This window comes from Caloenas nicobarica, chromosome 1 (genome assembly GCF_036013445.1).
Source record: "Caloenas nicobarica isolate bCalNic1 chromosome 1, bCalNic1.hap1, whole genome shotgun sequence".
NCBI lineage: Eukaryota > Metazoa > Chordata > Aves > Columbiformes > Columbidae > Caloenas > Caloenas nicobarica.
The window spans coordinates 142,347,470-142,370,248 of record NC_088245.1 but is presented as its reverse complement, the minus strand read 5'-3'; the positions used below and the strand labels follow the sequence as shown (position 1 = coordinate 142,370,248).

The following is a 22,779-nucleotide window of genomic DNA, read 5'->3' as shown; positions in this document are numbered from 1 at the left end:
TTGCTGACATTCAGAAGGGCAAGCAAGGTCTGACCTCTTGTGACTAATTTTCTAAAGAAATCATCTGTTTTTGAGTGAACTTGCTGCTGTATGCAGTTCTGGTTTTGTCTGGGCCAAAAAAAAAAAAAATCAGGAAAATGCTAAAACTCAAACTGTGGTGTATACTCTGCCCAGCTTAGAGCTGTAACTTCTCCCTATTCCTGTGCTACTGCTGAGATGGCAAAACCTGGTGAGAGTGGCCTGTTGCATGTATCTATACATGGCATGTGCACCCATGTCACAGATTACAAAAATACATATTGCTAGTCAGGCATGCCTTCAACATCAGAAGTGACTATTGTGCCACTATGAAGGCTTGATACCTTCAGGATGTTCCTAAATCTTCCTACTGGGCCTTTAGTGTTTAGAAATGACCCAAGTGATGTTGAAAGCATGGCTATGCATGCAGCGCCTCCCACTGATTTCAGTAGGAGTAGGGTGGTGCAGCAGATCCAATGCCCAAAGACACCAATGAAAAGGGAGAAGAACACCATTTCAGAGAGTGTGGCAAAAATAAGAGCTGGTTTAGTAGCAGATCAAATTATTCCCAAATAGTTTTATAAACATTTAGTCTAGATTATTTTTCATGGGGGAGGGTATGAGAAGAAGTGGTAGAAGGAAATTTAAAATTTAGAGCAATAGTTTAATTAAAAACATTATAGAGAGCTAGTTACAACTCATTTAAAATACAAGTGAATGAGAATTTGTTCCTTTTCTTTCTAATGAAAATAATGCTTTTCAGTTTTCTGTATTTCAGACAATGCTAACTAGGATTGGTGTTTCCACTTAGCTCTCATTAACTTGGATTTAACTGTCAGGTGGGCAGGACCTAAGAGAGCTGGGACCTCAATTAAAAGAACAAATGACCATACAGCAAGCTTTCTAATTAAGAACTTTACATTGTATTGTATTGGAACAACTGCTGCCACAACCATCAATTGATAAAGTCAGCTAATTACAGTGTTAATGCACTGTAGAAGGGATGCTGTCTTTTTAGACAAGGTACTTCAAAAGGATTTTATTATTGCTTTTATTATTAAAGAGCCTGCCCCATACTTCCTTTCTTAAATTTTCCTTTTCTGGGAAAGTCCTGAAGTGTGATTCTTTGCTTGTATTCATGAGCACAATGCAAAATTCCCACTTTCCAATAAATACACTTTTTTTCTCCTTACAAAGAAATACTAAAAAGAGCATTGCAATATTTTTTTGACAGTTTGTGTCCTTCCCTACAGTAGTGTCCATGGACTGGGGCTGTTGGCTGTTTTTGTTTGGTTTTAATACAAACAGCACCTGTTGCTGCCCGTTTTTTATAAAGGCTTAAAAATATAAAGGAGTCTTTATTGTTTAAAGCTTCAATGCTACTGGTTTGGATTATTTCACTGTAAAGGCTTCTGCGTTTTTAAGAAGGCAAATGATCAAAGTCCCATGATTGAACAGTGGAAGACGGAAGCATGGATATCTAGGTGGCCTAGGAAGACTCTCTGCAACTGGCCACCAATTGCTTGCATAGCTATTAGAAGACAGACACGGGGCAGTCGGAGGCTAAGTTGCTCTTTTCAGTATGGATAGCCATGATGGTAACTTCCGTGGTGACGGTAGTCGTCTTGGTAACCTTCCTGGTATCCCTGGTGATAGCTATGGTAACCATACCCACCATACTCATCATCTGGGCACTGCATGCCGAGCGATTGCTGAATTGTCATTTCCTGTCGCCGAAGCTGCATGGAATCAATTAGATCATACACAATCGCCATAGACCACATTGGAGAAGGATACCAAGATTTGACGTTTCCATCTTTCCCAACTAGAAGCATGGAGAAATATTCTGGGCTAATTTGGAAATAATTTCGGATGTCTTTCACCAAATTAGGTGGGATCTCTTCTCGGTCTACAGTAGAGCTTCCTAGAAAGTGATCACATAAAACCAGCATTGATATTTTGGTTAGGTGACGATGATGGTTTGTAGATAAGCGAGTTAGCAATGTGGGATAGGATACAGCCCAACAATTGGCAATGTAAGATTCTTGTCATGCACAAGCTCATATGTACAAGAATCATAGAACTCTGTGATTCTATGAAGCTCAGGATTTCCTTGTTCCAAAATGAAATTACTCCACTGTGAACTTGCAGGATGTATTTTTAACACTTTTGATAGGGTTAGTAAACTTGTCTTTACTCTCTAGGCTGAAGCTACTAGAGTGTGGCACACCTTTTTGTCACTCAGCACACGTGCACATCTTTAGCTTCTATGCAGCTTAGGTCACTGATTCACATATGTGAAAAACTGTCACAGTGAAAGAAATCACAAGAATTGAAGCATGAGAGTGTGAAGAATTGGAGGATGAATTTGCTGGGTCATTAATGGCAGGATAGAGCCTCACTCTTGAACTGTCGAGATATGTGAGATATGGGATATGGTAGATGTCATGTCCACATATATCTTCTAGTGCAAATCTAATGAACTCCAGGCTTGTAAGTGTGAAGTCTGTGCTGGTTAAACAAGTAGGAACTGTAAGACATCAGCGGATACCTGTGTATATGTATATATACGCACACATACATAATACATAGTTGGCTTGGCAACAGGACTCCTACAAAGTTGCATCTTGCCTAAAAATGTGTTGAGGTTCTCTGAAGTAGGTCAGCAAGCAGGTGGCTAAGGGTGGTCCAGCTGATAGAGGGTGTGTGGATTTCTAGAAGGCTTTAAAAGAAACTTTGATAGCTTGGTTGAAAGACAGAAACAAAGTGAGAGTGAAGGATCAGTTCCTAGAGTGGAGGGAGGTCACTAATGAAGTTCTGCGGCTGGTTGTGCTGGGACTGGTGTGCTGTTCAGCATATTTGTAGATGATGCACATAAGGTATAAGCGTAGAGGTAAGGAAGTGTACTGACGGTGTGGAGATACTCAGAGTAGTAAGGGCAGGGGATGATTGTGAAGCACTGCAGAACACCCTTGTAAGACTGTGTGACTCATTAATAAAATGATGGAAGAAATCCTATTCAGTTGAAATAAAATTATATGCATGGTGAAAATTTTGCTAACTCCACATAAGAAATGATGAAGTCTGAGCAATACCTCTTGGTGGTAAGATCTTAGGGCTACAAAAGAGTTTCATGAAAGGCTAGTTCAGTGCTCACTAATGGTCAAAAGCCAAAACAGATGTTATAAACTGTGAGGAAAATAAAAAACAAAACAGAGTATTATTATGCCACTACATAAACCTATTGTTTGTGTGCATCTTGAACACTGCATGCAATTCTGGTTCTCTCACTTGAAAAGAATATGGTAGAAAAAAGGAAAAAAGCCAGAAAGACAAGGTTGATCATAGGTTTGGAATAAGCTCTGTATGACAAATGACCAAGTAAGTAAAGACTGCAGTCTGTAAAACAAATGGCTTGGGGAGAGGTCTACAGGATTGTGAATGTCACTGCAGGGATGGATAGAGATTAAATATTCACCTTTTCCCCCACACAAGAGATGAGGAGTATCAAACAAAGCTATAGGGGCCGTGTTCAGGGCAAATAAAAGGTACTTTGCAAATCTGTGGAGGTTCTCATAGGAGGACACATGCTAGAAGTTAATGTGAATTCAAAGGGAGATTACATAAGTAAATTGAAAAGACATCTGTTGATCTTAACAAATAGGAACTATAACCAAGCTCGTGAAGTCCTTCAGTGAAAAGAAAGCAGAGGCTGCAGGAGTGTTGATTAAAGAAGTATGACATCTGCTTTCTCTCTTCTTATTCTTTCCTAGGCATGGACGTCTGTTAAAATACGGTAGAAGGACCAGGATGCTTTCATGTACAGAGCAGTAGGAACAGTGATGGGATAAATAAGCTCCTCCCTGTATTTGTTCCTCCACTGATGGAAGCAGTCATTTGGATTAGGTAGTAGAGGAACCTGTAGCATTTGAAATGTACCCTGACTGCGAGATCTAAGAATAGCTGCCTGAAGTAGCCTGTTGGGATGCAAGTAGAATACATAAAGGGAGCTTATAAGAAAGATGGAGAAAGACATTTTACCAGGGCTCATAGAGACAGGACAAAGGGTAATGTTTTTAGGCTGAAAGAGTGCAGATTTAAATTAGATATAAGGATGAGGTTTTTTAGGATGTGGGTGGTGTGACATGGGAACGGGTTGTACAGAGAAGTTGTGGATGCCCCAGCACTGCCAGGCTGGATGGGGCTTTGAGCAACCCCATGGCAGGGGGGCTGGACTAGATGATATTTGAAAGGTATTTTCCAGCCCAAACAGTTTTATGAAGATGAATGAGGGACCCATATAAGAGAATCTGCTTAGTCTGTGTGCTATTAGCCCTGCAAACTCTTGAGCATGTGAAAGGCACAGACAACCCTTTGTCTTTGGCAGCAAGGCAGGCAGCGGAGTGTACCTGGGACTGAATTTTTTAGGTGGAAGATAAATATGTAAGATGACTTCCACATTATATTTGGGCTTTTCTGTTCTGCAGAAGCTATATAAAGTTTAGCACAGGAATACCAAGAAAGCTTTTTGTTTGCTTTCGTGTGGTCTTGTTTCTTAAAAGAAACGAAAGAGAAAAAAACACAGTCATACCCATTCCTCTGAAGAAATTACAGCAAAGAAACACTCAGCACTATGCCCTTTATCAGTAGTACTGAAGAAACTAGAAACAGTCACTTACCATTAATTGGATACAACTCTAAGACACCTCCAATATCTTCCCCAAGTCCTAGCAATTTGAGGATAGTTATGTGGCGCAGACCTGTGGAGGAAATTAAGGAGGGTTTGAGTCAGACCAGATCTTTCTGCTCATTCTTGGGCAGATTTCAGTTTCATCAGCCAAATCTATGCATGCTAAATTAGGGGCCAGTCTTAGCCAGCCCTCTAGGAGGAAAAAATACTGATATCTGTGGAGTGTCTGCCAGCCGCATCACCTGTTCCAAACATGGAGATAAGCTAGAGTGTTAAATAAATGTGGTATCAGTTGCATAAAAGCTATTGCTAGTGTCCCAAGGACAAAAGGGCTTGGTGTGGTTCTGTAGCATAGGGATACCAGCATCAGACACGCCAGTAAATTGCAGAGGCCATTCCCCAAATTCAGAATGTTTCTGCACTGTTTTTTTCACTAGTAAAGCTCTTGTCATACACACAGTGACAAAGTATTTGAAGGCAATATAACCTATCACAGTTAACATCCAAATGACCCTGGGGGTGGCTTATGACAGGGATTCATGTCTTTCATTTGTTCTGGGCAGACGCTTGAACTGGTGCCTCTGATTTTAAGAAAGACCTTAAGAGCTGTAGAAACTGTTCATGTAATGTGAGTCTGTATGATCTACAAAATCTTTGATGTAACTGTTTTTACAACTTGGAGGTGAGATGCTTGGAAACTTGTCACTTACTTAAAATACCCGTTGAGAACAAATGCTTTAGGAGCTCGCTGGGTCTCCTTCAAGCTGTCCTTTGCAAAGGGTGGGGAGAATGAACTGTTTTGGTTACATTCAGTTCTTCAGAAAGCGTTTTACAGTGGTCCATGTCACAGTTTACTTTGGTAGTTACCAAATGAGATGATGCTGATGCTCTGAATGAAAGCCAGGTGATTATGAATAAACAGTGATACTGTGCAGATCTCCCTTCAGGCGTGATTGAAATGTATTGAAATGGTGGCTTTTCAATGGGACCTGTTAAATTCTGTTGTAGGAGTCAGGTCTGGCCCTGTATGGTATTTGCATTCCTAGGAATCTAAATTAAGGAGTAAGTCTCTCTGGGCTTCATAGTGGAAAGAGAGAAGAGCGTTTATGGGTCTTGCTCTTAAGTGCCTCGTGGAGGAGCCTATCTCCCTCCACTGACTATGTAGTTGGACCGTAAGTACCAGTTAGGGGGCTGGGAGGGCCCTTCTTGGGTTAAAGGGGCTTCCATTAACATTTTTACAGGTTTTGGCAATGAAGCAGGAAGAAAAAGAAAAAAAGCTGATGTCCGTACATCTCCCTGATACCTGGCCCAGCGCTGAGATGGGTATTAGAGGATCTGCCCTTCCCAAAGCATTGTACTTACGTCATTAATTTGTGCAGTAAGAAGAAGAAAATACTACCGGTCTTCAGAAGGACAAGCCTTAAGAGAAGCTTCGGAGTGCTAACTTTTTCTGCCTCATGCAGATGATTCCAGGGAACACTTTGTTTAGCTGTCTTAGCTGCCAGAGTGTCCTGTACTACCTGTTTAGCACAATCTTTTCCATTTGGATTTGGAGTAGCTATGGCAAACTTTTCAGTTGTCAGACTCCTCAGGCTGTCTACATTCAGGCTTGAGCAAAGGAATCCATCACATCACCAGGAAGGATGTGGTTTTGGGGAGCAAGAGTGTAATTTCTTTTGACTCACCAAAATTGCAGGCTTGACCACTGAGAGCAGCAAGCTGCTGGGAATAAGCCCAGTCCTCATCACTGGGAGCAGAGATCACCACCAGGCGCCTTCTCCATCGGAACCTGGAAAGAGAGGAGAATGTGACGGGGCACGGTCACTACACGCGACCCCAGTCCTCTCAGCATTTTTGTTCTCTGTAGGCTGAGGTATGTAATACCTCTCGCAACTTCTAAGTCACAGCTGGATGGGAGATCGTCCCAGTTCTATCCATCACTGACAGAGGATAAAGCCTGTTTTGAATCTTATAATTCCAAAACTCTCAAAGAAACATCTGCAGTTTCGCTGCTTTGCCAAACAAACACTACAAAGCTTACAATCTTTGCTCAATGCCCCCTTCAGTAGTTACAACAATGCTGAGAAGCATATATTCAATAGAAAGAAAGATTCCTGTAGAATTCCTCACTAGCCATTTAGCTTTTACGTCATTCACTAGTGCTGGAACTGCACAGTTATTTTGCAGTCCAAGGGCTGTCTGAGAATTAGGGTGTATCTTCATTTCAGACATAACTCATACTTCTGTGCAAATACTCACTGACCTCTTTTTATTCTATACCACACTCACTCAAAATACTTTAACATGGCTTTAAATCTGAGCTTGTTTGTCTGCATGCGGTTGTGTGAGCCCGTGGCTATATAAGGCATGCATGGGACAATAAGATAAATCTTGGATATTTCTTTAATATGAGATGCCACATCTAACCAAACTTGCACAAGGAGTGCCTTCTGTTGTCCTCTTAAGGAAAGGCAATGCCATAAGGACACTTGAAACCTTTAAAAATTCTAACTATGGGGGTTTTTAATACTCTCCAAACAACCTCTTTTTTGAATAAAGGTACTCCACTAAACCTGAATAAATCAGATTTATAGGAATTTGCAAAGCTGCAGGGATATTTTTATAGCAGGAAATGATCTTTTAAATGGATGCAGATGTTACTCTGTTATAATAATAACCTGCCTTTCTCCAGCACTATGTGAAGATCTCAAAATACAGGCTAATGCAATGGGTCAATGCTGTTTCACTTGAGAGAAGAAGAAGAAAATATGGTAAGACTTGATCAAAATCATGGAATAAGTTGCTGAAAGAGCAGGGGATGCTGATGTCTTTGCCTCATTGACTGACCAACGCTGCATGTATTTTTATAATTAAAAAAGTAAATCCTTGAAATGCAAAGCTCCCTAATTTTAATCTCGCCCAGGAGGAACAGCAAAGAGACATGGGTGTGTGTATACAGTTATGTAAACAGGAATGAGAAGCATTAAGAATCACATATGTGACATGAAAGAAAGGGAGGAAATTTCATGTTGTTACTCTGAAAACGGAGGAAAAAAAAATCTTTGAGATATTTTGTATAGCAAAAGTACCTGGCTACCTACAAGCAGTGACCGAGAATGGAAACATTGGTTCGTATTTTGCCTAAGGCATAAATCAGGATGGAATCTTACCTGTGAGCTGGTTTAAGATACTCTTAATTCCTTTCTAGTTTTTTTGAGTATCTGCTTTGGAGATGCACAGGGGTGAAAAGGGCTGAAGGCCACTCAAGCTGTTTATTCCCCTGCCCTAGGCAATCCCTATACTTGGTGTGCTTATCTGGGGCTATATCTTACTGAGAAAGTAATTCAGTTGGTCCTTCACAGCTGTTAGTTCAACAACACTATTGTACAGATTTATGCCCCTGTTTCTGACATCAGAAGCCGTAGGCTTCTGTCCTGACAAATCTGCCAGACCCTTCCCTATATGTATCCTTTCTTCCTCTTCTACTTATTTTGCAGCTCATTCTTGTTTGTGAGCCCAGAGAGCAGCACAGCTGGTGTCTCAGTGTTACAGAGGGGACTCCCCCCTACCAAACTTGAAGGTCATCTCCTGGTATATGTGGCTTTTAAGCCTTACTCAAGCCAGCTCTGGCTCTCATGGTCTCCTTTCACGCCAGCCAGGCTTGTTAAGAACAATGTTTGCATTATTATAACTGACCTCCCCAATAAGAAAAACCAGGGAGATGATGCCAGGACTCTTGTTCAGCTGGGAAGATAATCTCAGACAAAGCTGGAATGAATCTAGCTGGGAATCTGACCAGTTAATGTGGCTAGTGAAGTCCACCCAATATTTTAAGCCTGATGCTTGTTTCACAGACAACTAATGCATTCTGTGCAGCAGCAGTTCTGTTTATAGATGCAACAGTCTGCATTTTTCCTGCCTGTTTTTCTAATGTGTGTTTATTACTAGGGCTGTTTGCAAGCAAGGAAGGATTTGGGTCCTGTCTCTTTCCAACACACAAGCTCTTTCTTGTGTTGGTCAGCTGTTTCCAAACTGTGGTTCTGCTTGATGGTCTTGAGGATGAATCACTAAGACTTAAAGAGGAGGTGGTGAGGTGGGTGGATCTTGTTAAAGTTTGTCTTTCTGTTGAAGAGGCCATCAAATTTTAAAATGTTTATGAACCATCAATCTATTCATTTACCTGTTGCTCCTTTCCCCCTCAAGTCATAATCCATCATGCCACCTCTGTTATTTTTATAGCCATCTGGCATTAACAGTGTATTTCCATGGATTTTGGTAGCAGGTGAGAAGGACACAGTAGTAATAGGTAAAGGCCTAGAGTGATGTGGTAGCCCGAATTTCATGTAAATGATCCTGTAACAGAGAGGGCTAGAGCTGCACAGCTCTTCTATGCATCTGGATCCCCACAGTCCAGATGAATTTATTGCCTGGAATGCAGGTCTCACAGGTAGAGCAGTAAAATGGCATATGGAGATTGCATAAACAAAACTATCTCTCTGCAGAAGGCCTCTCAAACATTTTGCAAGAGACATCTGCAAGACCTTTAAGAATATGCATGACTAATACTGGCAAAGACCAACTGTTCTCTCAAGCGGGATAAGAAGGAAGTTACAGAGCATTAATTACTGATTTGAGCTACATGGAAGGGATTAGAATGGGATTAATAAGATTGTGATGGTTGATGACTGAAACACATAAACACTGTGCTTCATACATTCAAAACATTGAGCTAACATCTGTGAATTAATCCTTTTTCAGCCTTCTAATGCAAATCAGTGTTATTATCTCCATGTCATGATGGGGGAACTAAGGTACAGAAAGTTAGTGTCATGTGCAGTCAGTCAGGAAACACAACATGCACCTTGACTTCCAGTGCTCTGTAGAAGACTGCATTCAGCTATGGCTACATCTCTGTATTTGCTTAACACTGTAAATACTGATAAATCTGTATTAAAAAATCACAGAAATAGTAGGATGGGTGTTTTTCCAACAAGACAATAATTATTAGAACTAGCAGCAGATAAGAACAGAATGTAATACCTGGATAAGAAGCTCTCAAGGGATTGCTTCTTATCTTCTTTGCAGACAATGCCCTCTTTTTTCTGTCTTTCCATGTCTTTAATTCGTGACTGGAAGGTGTCAATCAAATCAAACACAGACTTCATTGCTATGGGTACTTCGTAGTATTGCTGTTAAGAAAAAAGAACAGATGGATAAAAGGGTGCACATATTAGCAGTCTTTCTTCATAGGTCCCAACACTGTAGGATATATAGAAATTCGAGTATTCCTATTTACACACAAGCAACAAGGCCTAAACCAGATTAGAAACCATGGAAAAATATTATTGTTTTTTGCAATCAGACTGCTCTTTGGAAGTGGCACATTTTCGGTATTTGCCCAATATGATGAGGCCAGGTCATTGAAGGCAAAAAATTGTCATTATTTTATTTTGTAAGGCCATTCAACTAGACCCTTGTCCATACGCAATGTGCTATCATCTCATTGAGCAGCCAAACTGTGTGTTTTAGAATGCCAGGTACTAAACTAAACCCCCTACCAGTGGGGGAGTCCTGTTCCTATGGTGTCAGCAGAAACCCACAATTCCTGAAATCCTCTAACTGCAGAAAGTGAAGATAGCTACCTAATTCCTGAAAATTTCTCTTACTGTCCTTTTTCTTATCCTCCAGCAATGACCAAGTTCTGCATCAGTCTCTTAGGTGCCTCACATGCAAGCCTGTAGTGTAATTTCCCAAAATTTTTAAATTTTTTTCATATTTTTCAAATGCCTTTTCTTTCAATGAGTCAAAACCCTCACCTTGACCTTCATGTCAGTGTCCGTCAGCACCATGAAGAAGTCATTGTAGGTCATCCCATACTCTTTCCTCAACTCACTGATGAGCTGCTGGTCCACAAGATCTTCATCCTCTATCACTTTCATGGGCTTTTCATTATCTTAATGTGAGACAAAGGAGAAATAAAAGTAGTCATGGAATCACACAGCACTCTACCTTTAATTTCACACTGAAAGAATGGGGGAAATTCATTTCCCAGAAGCCCTCTTCCTGCTGCATAGGCAATCTATTAAAAAACATCGGTATGGTACTATGGCTTTTAACTGTCCAATTTTCAATCCCAATATTTTTTGAAAATTAGTCTATCCTAGGGACACGCACTTCAGTATTCAACATTTCTACTTGCTTTTTAAAAATATTGGTTGCCTGCTCTTTCCTGGAAAGATCTTTCAGATTTTTTCAATATGCTTGTACATGTGTATGTATGTACTAGTAATTTCACCAGCTTCTGAAACGCAGCCACTTCTGGAATAGAAAATAGAAACTGTTCAACAATTTAGGACAGGAGCTGGAAAGCACCACATCCAAATGAAACAGCATAGTGAATTTGGGTCAGTAAAATATAGCTAGAACAGCTTGAGGTTGGCCAGGACACTAGACCTAACCTTTACAGTCTTAAAAAATTACATGTGAGGTTTAGTGACTACAAGAAACCAGAAACTGTTTAATGTGTCTTGAATACTGCAGTGGTAGCTCTTCAGCTCTCTCCATATACCTTGCTGTGGCACTCCTCCTCCACCTGCTTGCTGATGTTCATTTCCCATTTTAGCCCCCTTGACAGGAAAAAACTTAATTTGGAGAATGATTTAGTACCTACTCACTGCTTTACCCTGAGAACACATTCAGAAATGCTTGAGGAGCAAAAGACTCCTGAAGACAGAGATTGGAAACTTGCATGAGAGAAACCTGTGGAGGTCCTGAGGTTCCCTGCTTCCCTGGGAACCAAGGTGTATTATGCCCAAGTCCTGAAAGCCCCTGTGCCATCAGCTGAGCCTCAGCTGTAGCACCCAGCGCAGCGCTGCACAGCTGCACGAGGCTGGGACAGGCCTTGGTACACAGCTGTGGGCCTGGAAAGCTAAACCACAGGCTAAACCACACACTAAGTGAGATGCCACCTGGGCACCAAAGAGCTCTCTGCAAACGTTAGTTGCTTATGGCCTGTGACAGCACTATGAATATAAGTAAATATTCATATCCTTGCTTAGCAATCCCAGCCATCGCTTAAGTGACCTGCCTGAAGTCAAATTGAGACGCAACAGATGATCAGGAGCTAGAATCCAGAGATACAACTTTCCAGTCCCCTGCTCCAAAGCTATTCAACAGCAAATACAGAGAAGATGAATTGATCTGAGTTGAGCACACAGCAATAGAAAAGATTTGATTCATTATGCAATAAGGCATTTTAAGTAATTTTCTAAACTTCCATAGCTTTTAAGGAGCATCCTGATCTGATTCAAATTTCGCAGTATTTCCAATCTGTGTAACAGACTGAATAAAACTTCTGAATTAGAACTTTGAGAAAATATCTGAATCGGAACTTGACCTTTAGGTTTCACACCTTGGGCCCACTTCCTACAGAAAACAAAAACAAAAAAAACCCCAGCAAATGTTAAAATTTGGTGATACTAATCAAGTTATAGATGTAATTTATATGGTTTTATATGGTTATATGTACCTCAGTTGAAAGTTTTGTAAAAAATTATAGGCAACGTTACAAATTCCTCATTGGATGGGTTGCTGGATGTGCTCATTGATTATTCACTTTGTAAACATATGTATGCTTCATAAGTGAGATTTGCATGTTTCTAATGGCATGCATGACCATTAAAACATAGACCAAAAATTCATGCTTATGCCTGCAAACAATTCCCTACAAAAGAACAGACTATCTCATTGGTCTATATGGAGATAGAATGATGCAAAAGGTATTAGCGTGAAATGTGATGGAAAATAGCTGTATGGTGCAATACCTTAGACCAACTGACCCACGGCACTGTTCCACTTTAAAGACTATAGATATCAACATGAAGATAGCACTTCAGAATTTAGCTCTTAGGAGATTTTCTTTCAAAACTTACAATGTAAAGAAGAAAATTAAATGACAAGAGTGATACAGAAAAATGTTTCAAGGGGGAAAATATAATGCCACAAAGGCTGCCCTGCCTTTTGAACTTGGAATTGATTTCTTGGGAGAAAAAAAAAAAAAAAAAGTTGTTAATCTAATTGCGTCTTTCCAGTTCACCACTTGTCTCTGGCCTCCACCTGATAAAGGACATCTGGGATCAGCATGAAGAACAGGAGTTGAGACTGCCTGCTGCCACCTGCAAAGTCCTCCCTCTCTGCTCTTCTAGAAAGGTCACTGAAAGAGTGTGGAAACTTTTCTCTGTACATCTTTAGCAGCTAGACAGGCTGGGAAGCTGAGTTACTCTTTACAAATAATTCAAATGAGGTTGCAAAAAGTCCAGGCGTTTGTTGTAGCAGTACTGTGGCCTAATAGATTAGGTACTGGCTTTGATTGAAAGGCAGGTAGCCTGGCACTGGTGTTTAGTTGACTAAAGACCTGTTCCCATGAGTTGGGGAAAAGAGATCACATGGCTAACTCAGTGTGAAGAGAAGACCTCCGCAGCGACACTCAGCTTTTCTGTCGTTCCAGTGGGAAACTGGGAAACACTCCTTGGTTTCACTATGAGCTGATCTTGGCCAAACAGTGTTATTGAGCTCTCTTTCATTCACTACTGCTAAATATGTTTGAAAATTCAAGTGAAAAGTCTTTTCTGTGAACCTTTCTGTTGTTGTCATTCTCATCTCAGTCCCAAGATGCTGCACTACAAGTAGACCTCATCATGCTGGGTGCTAAGGCTTCTCGCTATAGCATAAATACTGTGAATAAAACGTTTCTTAGGAGCTTTTGCTGCCTCTGGTGCTGACAGAGATTGAGCCATGAAGAGGCCATGCAAGCAGGAAGGCTAGAGGAGAAGGGGAGATAGAATAGGAAGACATTTGCGTTATTGAAACTTTTGAAAGTTCAGGATCTGGTGTTTTAAGCTAAAATGTAAGGTGAACTTCATGTAAGGTTTAGCTTACACCCTTCTAAGTCTCCTGCTTTTCTTGAAGAAGGTAATTCCTCCTGTGAGAATTAAGCTGTTATACATGTGTGGTTTGGGGAAAGTTTGAGTGTAGGTTAAGTTTGGAACAGGCTGGAAGAATATGGTCTATGTCAGAGTGAATGTCTGTTTATTAGCCAGACTGAAGCTAAATATAATCCTAAACAGTTCACTGACAAGCAGATGGGTCTAGGTACACAAAAAGTAACCTTGAGTAACCTTGGCCTGATGTGGAAAATCCTATACTGCTCCAGATATGTCAAGAAGGTGCACGAATGGACAGTCTGGCAGGATTTGTGACTCGCTGTCATTCAGGGACACAAGGCTCCTGGTCCTTCACTTTGTCTTCTCTCTCTGAGAGTAAGAGAGGCTGGGCTGGAAGCCAGATGTAAATTTGTGATCTTCTGGCCTGTTGTATGCCAGACCTGAAATACCCTGGAGCTGGTGTGGTCCTGAGCTTTCTGTTCCATCACACATCTCTTCCCAAGGTCTGGTAAAACCAGGTGAACTTCCAGAGGAAAGATGCAGTGAATTTATAAGCAAAACTAGCAGCTTTTACACTATTTCTTTGCCTTCGTCCAGTGAAGCATTTACACTGGTGTTAACCTTTAGACGCAGACAGCAATGAGATTGTTTACATGATTCTAGAGACACCTAAGCTTAAGTGCTTTGCTGGACTGAGACCTGAAGTCTTTGTCCAAACCCTACTGTTAAAAAAGGAAAGGTTGTCACTGGCTTTGGTGAGCGCTTCCCAGGACCTGAACACTGACACGAGTTGTTTTAAAGCAACGAGAGATGGATGCACATTGTCACCTGTCTATATGGGAGCTCTGTATGTAAAGAAGGTGGTACTGAATACGGCTGAATGAGTTATTTTTCTGATTTATAGCACTTCCAAAAACTCTGGCCTCAGTGAGATGAACCTCTTTACAATAGCCAGCAATAAGCAGTCACATTGATGGGTAACTTGCTTTATGAGTAAAGAGAGGTAACAGGGCTTCAAATGGTTTTAATATCAGGTATGCTGCTGCAAATTTGTAATATTTTCCATACCTAGAGGCTATGACTGAAATCTTCTAAATTAATATCTGTCTACCAGTACCAGAGGGAAAAATGCGCCTGGACCTGTGGAGGAGAATACTCACTTTGTGAACATACCAAAATCAGCTCTTAAACCTAGGAAAGCTGATCCTGGGAAGGAAAGGAACTTGCAGGAAGGTGTCTAACTGGCACGCTTCTCTCTGTCCTGGGTTTAGCCAGTGTATGCCCCTGAAAAATGAAACTTTTTCCATGACCTTGTGAGGAGTGCAAAGCTATGAGAAAATGTTATATGGCAGAGCGGGGAGATAATGATGTTGAACGTCAAAACAAGATTAACTTGGGTCAAGTTTTGAATGTAATCTCAAACAGTTCCCATCAGCATTTCCTGCCCCCAGTCTCCTCTCCTTCATGACAACAGCCAGTTTCTTCAAGCGGTGTTCGAATCATGCTAGCCAGTATCTAGCCACCTATGGCTGATGTCCTGCAAAAACCAAGGGCGAGCGGGGCATTGTGTTAGGGCAGCTGTTTGGTTAGACAGTGAGGTTGTTATTCAAGATATTGGTAGAGCTCAGCCTAATTTCCTCTTTCTGTCCCATGCCCTCATCACATTTTTCTGACTTTTCACTCTGTCACTGTTTTACCGGCTTTAAGAATTCCCACAAATTTACAGGACTGGAAGTGTAAACATGAAAAATACCAGAGACGCTTATGTAAATACAAAAGGGGCGTAGCTGGCATGGAAGGAGGATGAATGGGTTTGAAAGTGCAACTGGACCACCATAAATGATCTTGCTTAGATCTTGACTGAAGCTGGGAAATTTCTCCCTTTGCTCTCTGTATTGGGCCCATGAGATGGAAAGAAACTATTAAAAAAACCCCCAAAGAACCTAGCTGGAAGTGGTCAATTTTCATGCTGCTGTTGTTCATGGTGCCAAAAATCGTGATGACTGAGATCTTCCTCGTTGCCATCTTGCAGAAGCTTTCCAGATATTCATCCCGCTGCTGTACATACATGGTGTTGTCCGCCTTAGGGGTCGTGATCAGCTGGTTGGTGGCAGAGACAAAAGAGCTTGTTTAGTATAAGGAATGAAGCTGATGAGTATTTTACTGACGGAGAACTAGTCACTATCTGCAAACTGGGCTTTTCCATAGAGCTGTTGACAGCTCTGTAGCGTTATTTTATATACTTGTGTTTGGAGTGTACCTTTAGGCCCAGGCCTGACCTGAAGGTGTTTAACTAGCCCCAAGAAAACCTTAGGAAGCATGGCCAGCTGGTGGCACCAGCTTCTTCACTGCCTCTCCATGGTGCTGCTAGAAGAATTTTCACTGGATTTTACAGCAAACCGTGTACTCTCCTAGTATCCCTTGCCCTGCCAGTCCCACCAGGTCTCCCTCTCAGCCTCCAGTGAAGCCATGAATCTAGGATTCCCCCTCCTCACTCACAGTGGGAGCACTAGGAACATGGCAGCTGCTCTGGCCTCATCCCATGGTCCAGGCAGGGCTCCCAGGGGCTGCTTTGACTGTCAAGAGGCTTCTAAGCCACTTAGATGTCTTATGTGACTTATATTTGCTGAGAAGGCATGGCTATGGGAGAAGAGCAGGAGGAAGAACTATTACGATAACAAAAGTATAAAAGTATCTACAGTTTATAGTAATTATTTCAAAGCCTCTTAACAATTGAAAAGATTTAAGTTTTAAAAAGTTTAAAGCACAAAACTTAGATCGTTTATCAGTGGCTGAGATGCAAATATACCAGGGAAGGTGTGTGTGTAACAACATGCAGTGGTCCTCTGCAGTAGTTTCCAGCGGAAGGTGGAGAGGAATGCCACTGCCCTAGCAATATAATCATTTTAACTGGCAGCAGTGAACTGCAATCAAGCACCTGCCACCAATCCCCTGAACACAAAGAGAGTTGGAGTCTGGATCCAAACCTTATGGTTTAAGGTCATAAATAATCACCAGAATCCTTCAATGGCAAACTTATGCTTTAGTCTGTAACAGGCGCCATCATCTTCTAGCTGCCTTCTTAAGCTTGCAGGGCCCAGAGGCTAATTTTTTATGATATACGCCTTATAAATCCAGTTCATCAATGTACTGAAATGTAAGAGGCATTTCTAGGCTTATAAGATCTGACTCTCATTTATACAAAGGCCCCCTGGCATGACTACAGCATTGGGACATGAAGGTGAATGAGAGTCAGACACAAAGAGGATTTAATTTCTGGGCCATAACATGTAACATGCTTTTAAATTGCATAGAAATGCTTCAAATGAAAAAAGGATCACGAAAAGGATTTGAGGACTGAGATCAAAACCAGACCATTGGTTTGTATTGTCCTCTGAGTTTCAGAGGCCATAAGCAGGAACGCATAGTCGAGCCCGAATTTGATCTGCTTCATGAAACCTTGTAGAACAAAGCAGGGAACATTTTACAGACAAAGCAAATTTCAAATCAAAGCTTTGTGCTAGGACTGTTTTAACCCAGGCAGTACGTACACTGTATGTATCTGCATTCACATGCATGTGTGTGTATGTGCATGTGCCTACATATGGATGAGAGTATAAATGGAGTGTTGTATATAAACTGTCAGTCTGCATTTCATTACCACAGAGAAGTAAACAAAAAACCCAAACTCACTAAGCCAAAACTTCTCAACATTAGTAAGACTGCAATAAAAGCCTCACTATTGAGAGGACGTTTCTTCAGTTTCTGCAGCTGGGTCTTATATTTGTCATTAATTAGACAACCCAGAATAGCCTTCAAAATTCTGGATGTTTGAAATTCAAACTGAAATCTGCAACCTGAAATCCTTAGTGATGTGTAGGGCTTAAAAATCCACATGTCTCTCAAAAGACTTTTGAGAGGGGACTGAAATGATATCTTTGGGAGCCAGTCTGTTAAAGCGGCTGAAAGACAAAAGTACAGCAAATCAATGGGGAATAACTCAGGTAGAACCACTTCTACAGCAGCATGGGCTGATACTTTAGAAAGGGAGTTTGAAGGCTCATGAATGACAAAGTTCATCCAGCTGGAAGGACTGACCCTAAGGGAATTGAACAGTTTGATAGGAAGGGATGCAAATAAGCACATATGGATTAATAGAAGCTTGAAAAGTTCTTTGTTTTTCACATGTACGGTGCGTGGCAAAGAGATAGGAGACTTCAGCCACTGCTTTTACTGATGACCACATCAAACCTGTTCTCTGAGAAACTTCAGAAGAAGCAGATTGAGGATGGTATTAGATACTAGAAAAGTAACGTGCAGAATGGCATAATTTGTCTTCAGTGAGTTTTGGCCTGACAAGCTGAGATTGGGCAATTCTCTTCTTGGAGATCCAGCTGAGAGGTGGCCTAGTATCAGAACGTTCAAATTTCAGACCAGCCTTTAAGTTGCCAGGACTGTCTTGGTGTAATGACTTAGCAGCCTGACATCTGTGAGCAATGTTTTTGGCTCTTTTTTGAAATTTGTTTTTATTTGTCCTGATGCTGCACATACTTTGGAAGCCACAACAATGAGATACATGGCCAAGTTTCAAAGATCCTAAACTTTTGTGGAGTTTTTTTCTCTGAGCTTTTGATTTTGTTAACTATTAGTTAACTAATAGGCATTTTTTGCAAAATTCAGTCAAGTTAAAAATTTTCAACTATACGGCTTTTTTCCATTTCCATCATGTTGGGCAATGCAAGTGTACTTGCTCTGCACAGCCCTTACAGCTGAAGGAATGGGGAAGGGGAGAAGAAAGTTGGCTTCTACTCAGGTCTGTGAATCATCAGCAGAGTGATTAATTAAATTCCAATGGTTGAAATCTTAGCTTGGCATCTTAGCTATTTGTATTGGAATATGGGGCATGAAAGTCATAGCTATGTTTGTGACACTGACTATTGGACAATAACTGTGAAACAGGCCAGCTTGCAGTGGAATAATTGCAAGAAACTGGCTCCTACTATAATATTTTTAAAAAGTGTTTTTCAAAGTGTACCTTTCAGGGTACATGCCATCTGCCAGAAAAAACATTTGTACTACAGCTAAAACTGTTTCCTATCCCAGGTGAAGTGTTTTTTTAGATAAGTAGTTAGAAAAACATACAACACTACTAAACCCTGGGACAAGTAACTCCAGACCATGCTGAGCTTCTCAGACTTTAAAACTTACCATTGTGTCATAGTTTAATAAAAACAGCAGGGGAAAAAACCAAAACAAAATAAAGTTTGCACAGGATCTCTGAAGATGTCTAGAAGATTTGGATGCCAAATTCCCATCAGAAAGAATAGCAAATGTAACAATCCTACCTCAGGGCATCTGATCATACGTCTTTCTGCGTATCTTCAGTCAGACATGCACTAGTACTGCCAAGCTGCATGGCTTGCTTCCAGTTTTAGGACACTAGCACCAATATAAAACAGGTGTGCCAACTGGCAGGACATGCTGAGCATCGCAATGTGGTAACATCGGCGACTACCCCAAAGAGATGAATGGATGTAATCCATACTGCAACTTCGTTTTTTCGATCGTAACTATATAGATCCTGACACCTATATGTCCACTGAAAACAAAATGATCTGATGGCTATGTGGTGGCTCATGGAAGCAAGTGGGAAGAGGTTTTAGCCTAATTCCTGGCTACCTGATGTTCATACTGCATGTAAGAATTCCAACATGAGGCTGTGAAACCTTCCCTGTTGGAAGTGATCGTTTGGGTCTAGAAATTTTCTCTCTTAAACGAAAGCACCGAAAAAGAATAATATAAAAGCACCACAAACTTTCTGTTCCACATATTCCTACTAGGAGGGAGATATGACTTCATTTATGTAATAAGATTCAGATGAACAAGTTACTTACAATGAGCCGCCTTTTGCCTTCAAAATATTCCAGGAGGTCGGTCACTGATTTCCTGGGAGGCTGCATGAAAGGTTTCTTGTTGGGCTTGGGGAAATCCTCATTCTCAGTCCTGCTCCCCTTCTTGTTCTTCTTGCTACGGTCTTTGTCCTGCTTGCTCTTTTTCTCAGCTTTGTCCTTCTTGGACTTCTTCTCACTCTTCTGCAGCTTGTCAGGCCTGTCCTTCTTCTTCTTCTTCTCAGGTTTATCCATTCGCTCATGTTTCTTTGATTCTTTTCCTTTCTTTGGGGGAATATTTCCAACTGCAATTTCTTCCTCTAAATGGGAACTAGCAGGCTTGCTTGGGTCATATTTATCTTCATATTCATTGCTCAGTATCTTTTCTTGGTCCTTCTTTTTTGGTGGTTTGGTCTTAGTTGGTTTGTGTTGCCCTGGTGTGACATTCAGGTCTCTGTGGTTATAGTCCTTCCTGTCTGTTCGGTTATCTTTAAATCTACCCACATTCGACTTTGTATAGTGCACTGAGGCAGCTGTTGGGACTTCTGTGAAAGTGTCATAGCGAGCAGCTTTGCTTGGTTTCCGTGTGGCCACCGGGTGTTTCTCTGGGTGGCTGCGCTGCCGGTCCCTGCGGTTTGCCTTCCATGCAGGAGAGTAGAAATCTTCAGAAGCTGTGACTCGTGGTGTGGTGGCATCGGGGACTACTGGCAACCTGTGGTACTCTGTGGTGGAGTGTGATTTTGTGGTCCAGGCCCTCTGTGTGGTAGGGAGGGGTGTCATTGTTGTCGTAGACCGGCTTGCTGTTGTCACTGCGCGGGTGGTGGCATGGGTAGTTGTAGTGGTGGGAGGGAGCGTAGTGGTCCTTACCGTAGGCAGAGGAGTGGCCGCCGTGGTTGTCATTGGTTTCCTCACTGTTTTGGTCCTTGTTGGTTGACTATTGCTCCTCCTTGGCTCCTCCTTCCTTGCTGACACCTGGACTTGTCCACCACCAAGGGTAGGCTGGGTGCTGACCCCGTTATTGCCTTCCTCAATGACTTGTCCCTCCACCCCAGCTGCTTTGCAAGTCTGGATGAAGCCCTTCTGCCTCATCTTCTCGATTTTTCTGATGGGGCTCTGGTCAATAACTTCATACATGGCCTCTAGCCTGACTGGATAAGGATACCTTTCCTCCACCTGCAGAGTTTTCTTCAACAACACCATGCCGAATTTCCCCTTCTCCAGTTTCAGAAAGCTCATGAGCTTAGGTATGAGGGCAGGATCTAGTGGCTGCTCCAGGATTTTTCCTTCGTTGGTTATCCTTCTGACTTTTCCCCCTTCTTCCCCTTCTTCATGGAACAACACAATCTGCTGGATGTGCCTCTCAGCCAGTTCGCAGTAAACATCATTTTTCAGCAGGCTCATCATGAGCCGGTAGTAGCCCTCAGAGGCATGTGGTGCAGAAATGACCCACACCCGATTTTTCCCAGCAAAGCTGGCCAGGACATTGGGAGAACTTGTCCCCGAAGGGAAACGTACCACTCGTGACTGTGAGGCAGAGGGTATCCCTTCGTCCTTAATCATCTCGGACTTGGAGTATTTGGCTGCAGCTGTGAGTCTCTGTACCTTTCTCATTGTGGTCCCCATGCCCCTGGCCCGGGAACGTGCTTCCCCTTGCAGGAGACTGGCAGGTGCCTTTGGAGATGCTGAAGAATCCCTTTTGGTGACAGGGTGCTGGGGATTCAGGCTCGAATTCCTGAGGGATGCTCCAGACCTTCTCAGGAAGCTGCTTGGAGCCCTGTAAGCCAGGGGCACTTTCCGAACGCCATGGCTCCCTCTTTCTGCTAGCCTTCCTGTCTTCTCTGAGCCGCACACTAGCCACGCTGCCCACAGCAGGGCTAAGCTGAGAGCTGGCCTCCAGTTCATTGTGCAATCGGCTTGCAGGGAGGAGTAGAAAGAGAAAAAGTTAGATGTTGACAGTATGAGGATGTCTTGCACAAGGGATTAAAAAAAAGCAGACCACAGGCTGGCTAGCTTTTGTGATTTAAAAGTGCTGATTACACCTCAGTCCTGCCCTGGTGGCTTTGTACAGTTTACAGTTATTTTTGGAGAAGCACAAAGTGGATCATTTTATGCAAAAATGAAATCATCCATCTGTAACATGACTCTGTCTATCCAAAAGACACTGATCTGCATCCTTCTCTCTCTCTCTCTCTCTCTCTCTCTCTCGTGCTCTCACATACAAACACACAAACAAGCACAGCAAAAGGGTCCAGTACATAGAGCAGAAAGCCAAGAATTTGACTTGAGACTTACACTCTCAGGGAAGTTCCCCTTCCAGCGTCAAGGTTTCACGTCTTTTTCCTTTAAAAGGAGACCAATGCCATACAGCTTTGCTGCTGCCCAGTGATTTATCCTTACACAAACCAACAGGTCCCAGAGCCTGTCTGTCTCCTCGTGTATCTTTTAACTTTCTTCTTCACCTTCTTGACAAGCAGGATGAGGTTAGTGGAAATTTCCTTTGGGATTTCTGCTTCTCCATTTACCTGCAGGTCTGGCTTTTTGCTCTACCAGTTACCCACACAGGCAGGGATTTCATTTAAGAAAAGGGAAATCCCAGCTCCTCTGAGTCTCTCTCTTTTAGACTTCCCAAGCCTCCTTCTCACTTCTTGCTTCCTCAGTCCCGTTTAGCTCCTTTGTTTCCAGAGAGGAAAGGACTAGCATTGATATATTTTCCAGGCTGAAGAGAAACACAGGAATGTGATGCTGAAAAGAGCAGGACGCTTCCCTTTCCTCTTTCTCCACACTTCAACAAAAGCAAATTGTAAAAGACTTGTCTTTTCTTCTCTTCCCCGTCTTGTCTGGCCGCGGTCCCAGAAATGTCAGGGTAACCCCAGCCCTGATCTGAACCAGCCTCGGACAACGATGGCCACTGGAAATGGGGGAAAACTTCAGTCAGGATTTAACAGCTCAGCAGAACCCGCCTCCTCCCCACTCTGACACTGAGAGGGAGGAGGAGGAGGAAGGCTCTGGGGGCTGAAACACTGCACAGCATCACAGAGCACTTCGGAGAGGGTGACTCCAGCCTTAACTCTTTCCTTCGCGCGTCCCAGCTCCCTGGCACTCTCCAGCCTTGGCGTTCTCTTCCCTCCCATTAAAAGGCCACTGTCTGGATAAAAAATAGTCCTGTGAGAAGTGCATTCCCCCACTGCTGTCAGTAACATCTCTGATGTTTAAGAGTTATTGTTTTTTAACCCCACTATTT

General features: G+C 42.2%; 1 protein-coding gene across 1 annotated transcript; it reads right to left on the bottom strand.

Moving 5' to 3' along the window:
- Window positions 1-661: 661 nt before the first annotated feature.
- On the bottom strand, window positions 662-22,481 carry CCDC80 (coiled-coil domain containing 80). The gene is made up of 8 exons (XM_065651118.1): window positions 21,831-22,481; window positions 19,545-21,451; window positions 15,594-15,750; window positions 10,525-10,661; window positions 9,749-9,897; window positions 6,394-6,497; window positions 4,698-4,778; window positions 662-1,942 (listed from the first exon to the last, which is right to left on the bottom strand). Exons 2-8 carry the CDS (start codon window positions 21,438-21,440, stop codon window positions 1,596-1,598), a joined length of 2,871 nt encoding a protein of 956 aa, XP_065507190.1. The 5' UTR covers window positions 21,441-21,451; window positions 21,831-22,481; the 3' UTR covers window positions 662-1,595.
- Between the last annotated feature and the right edge of the window lie 298 nt (window positions 22,482-22,779).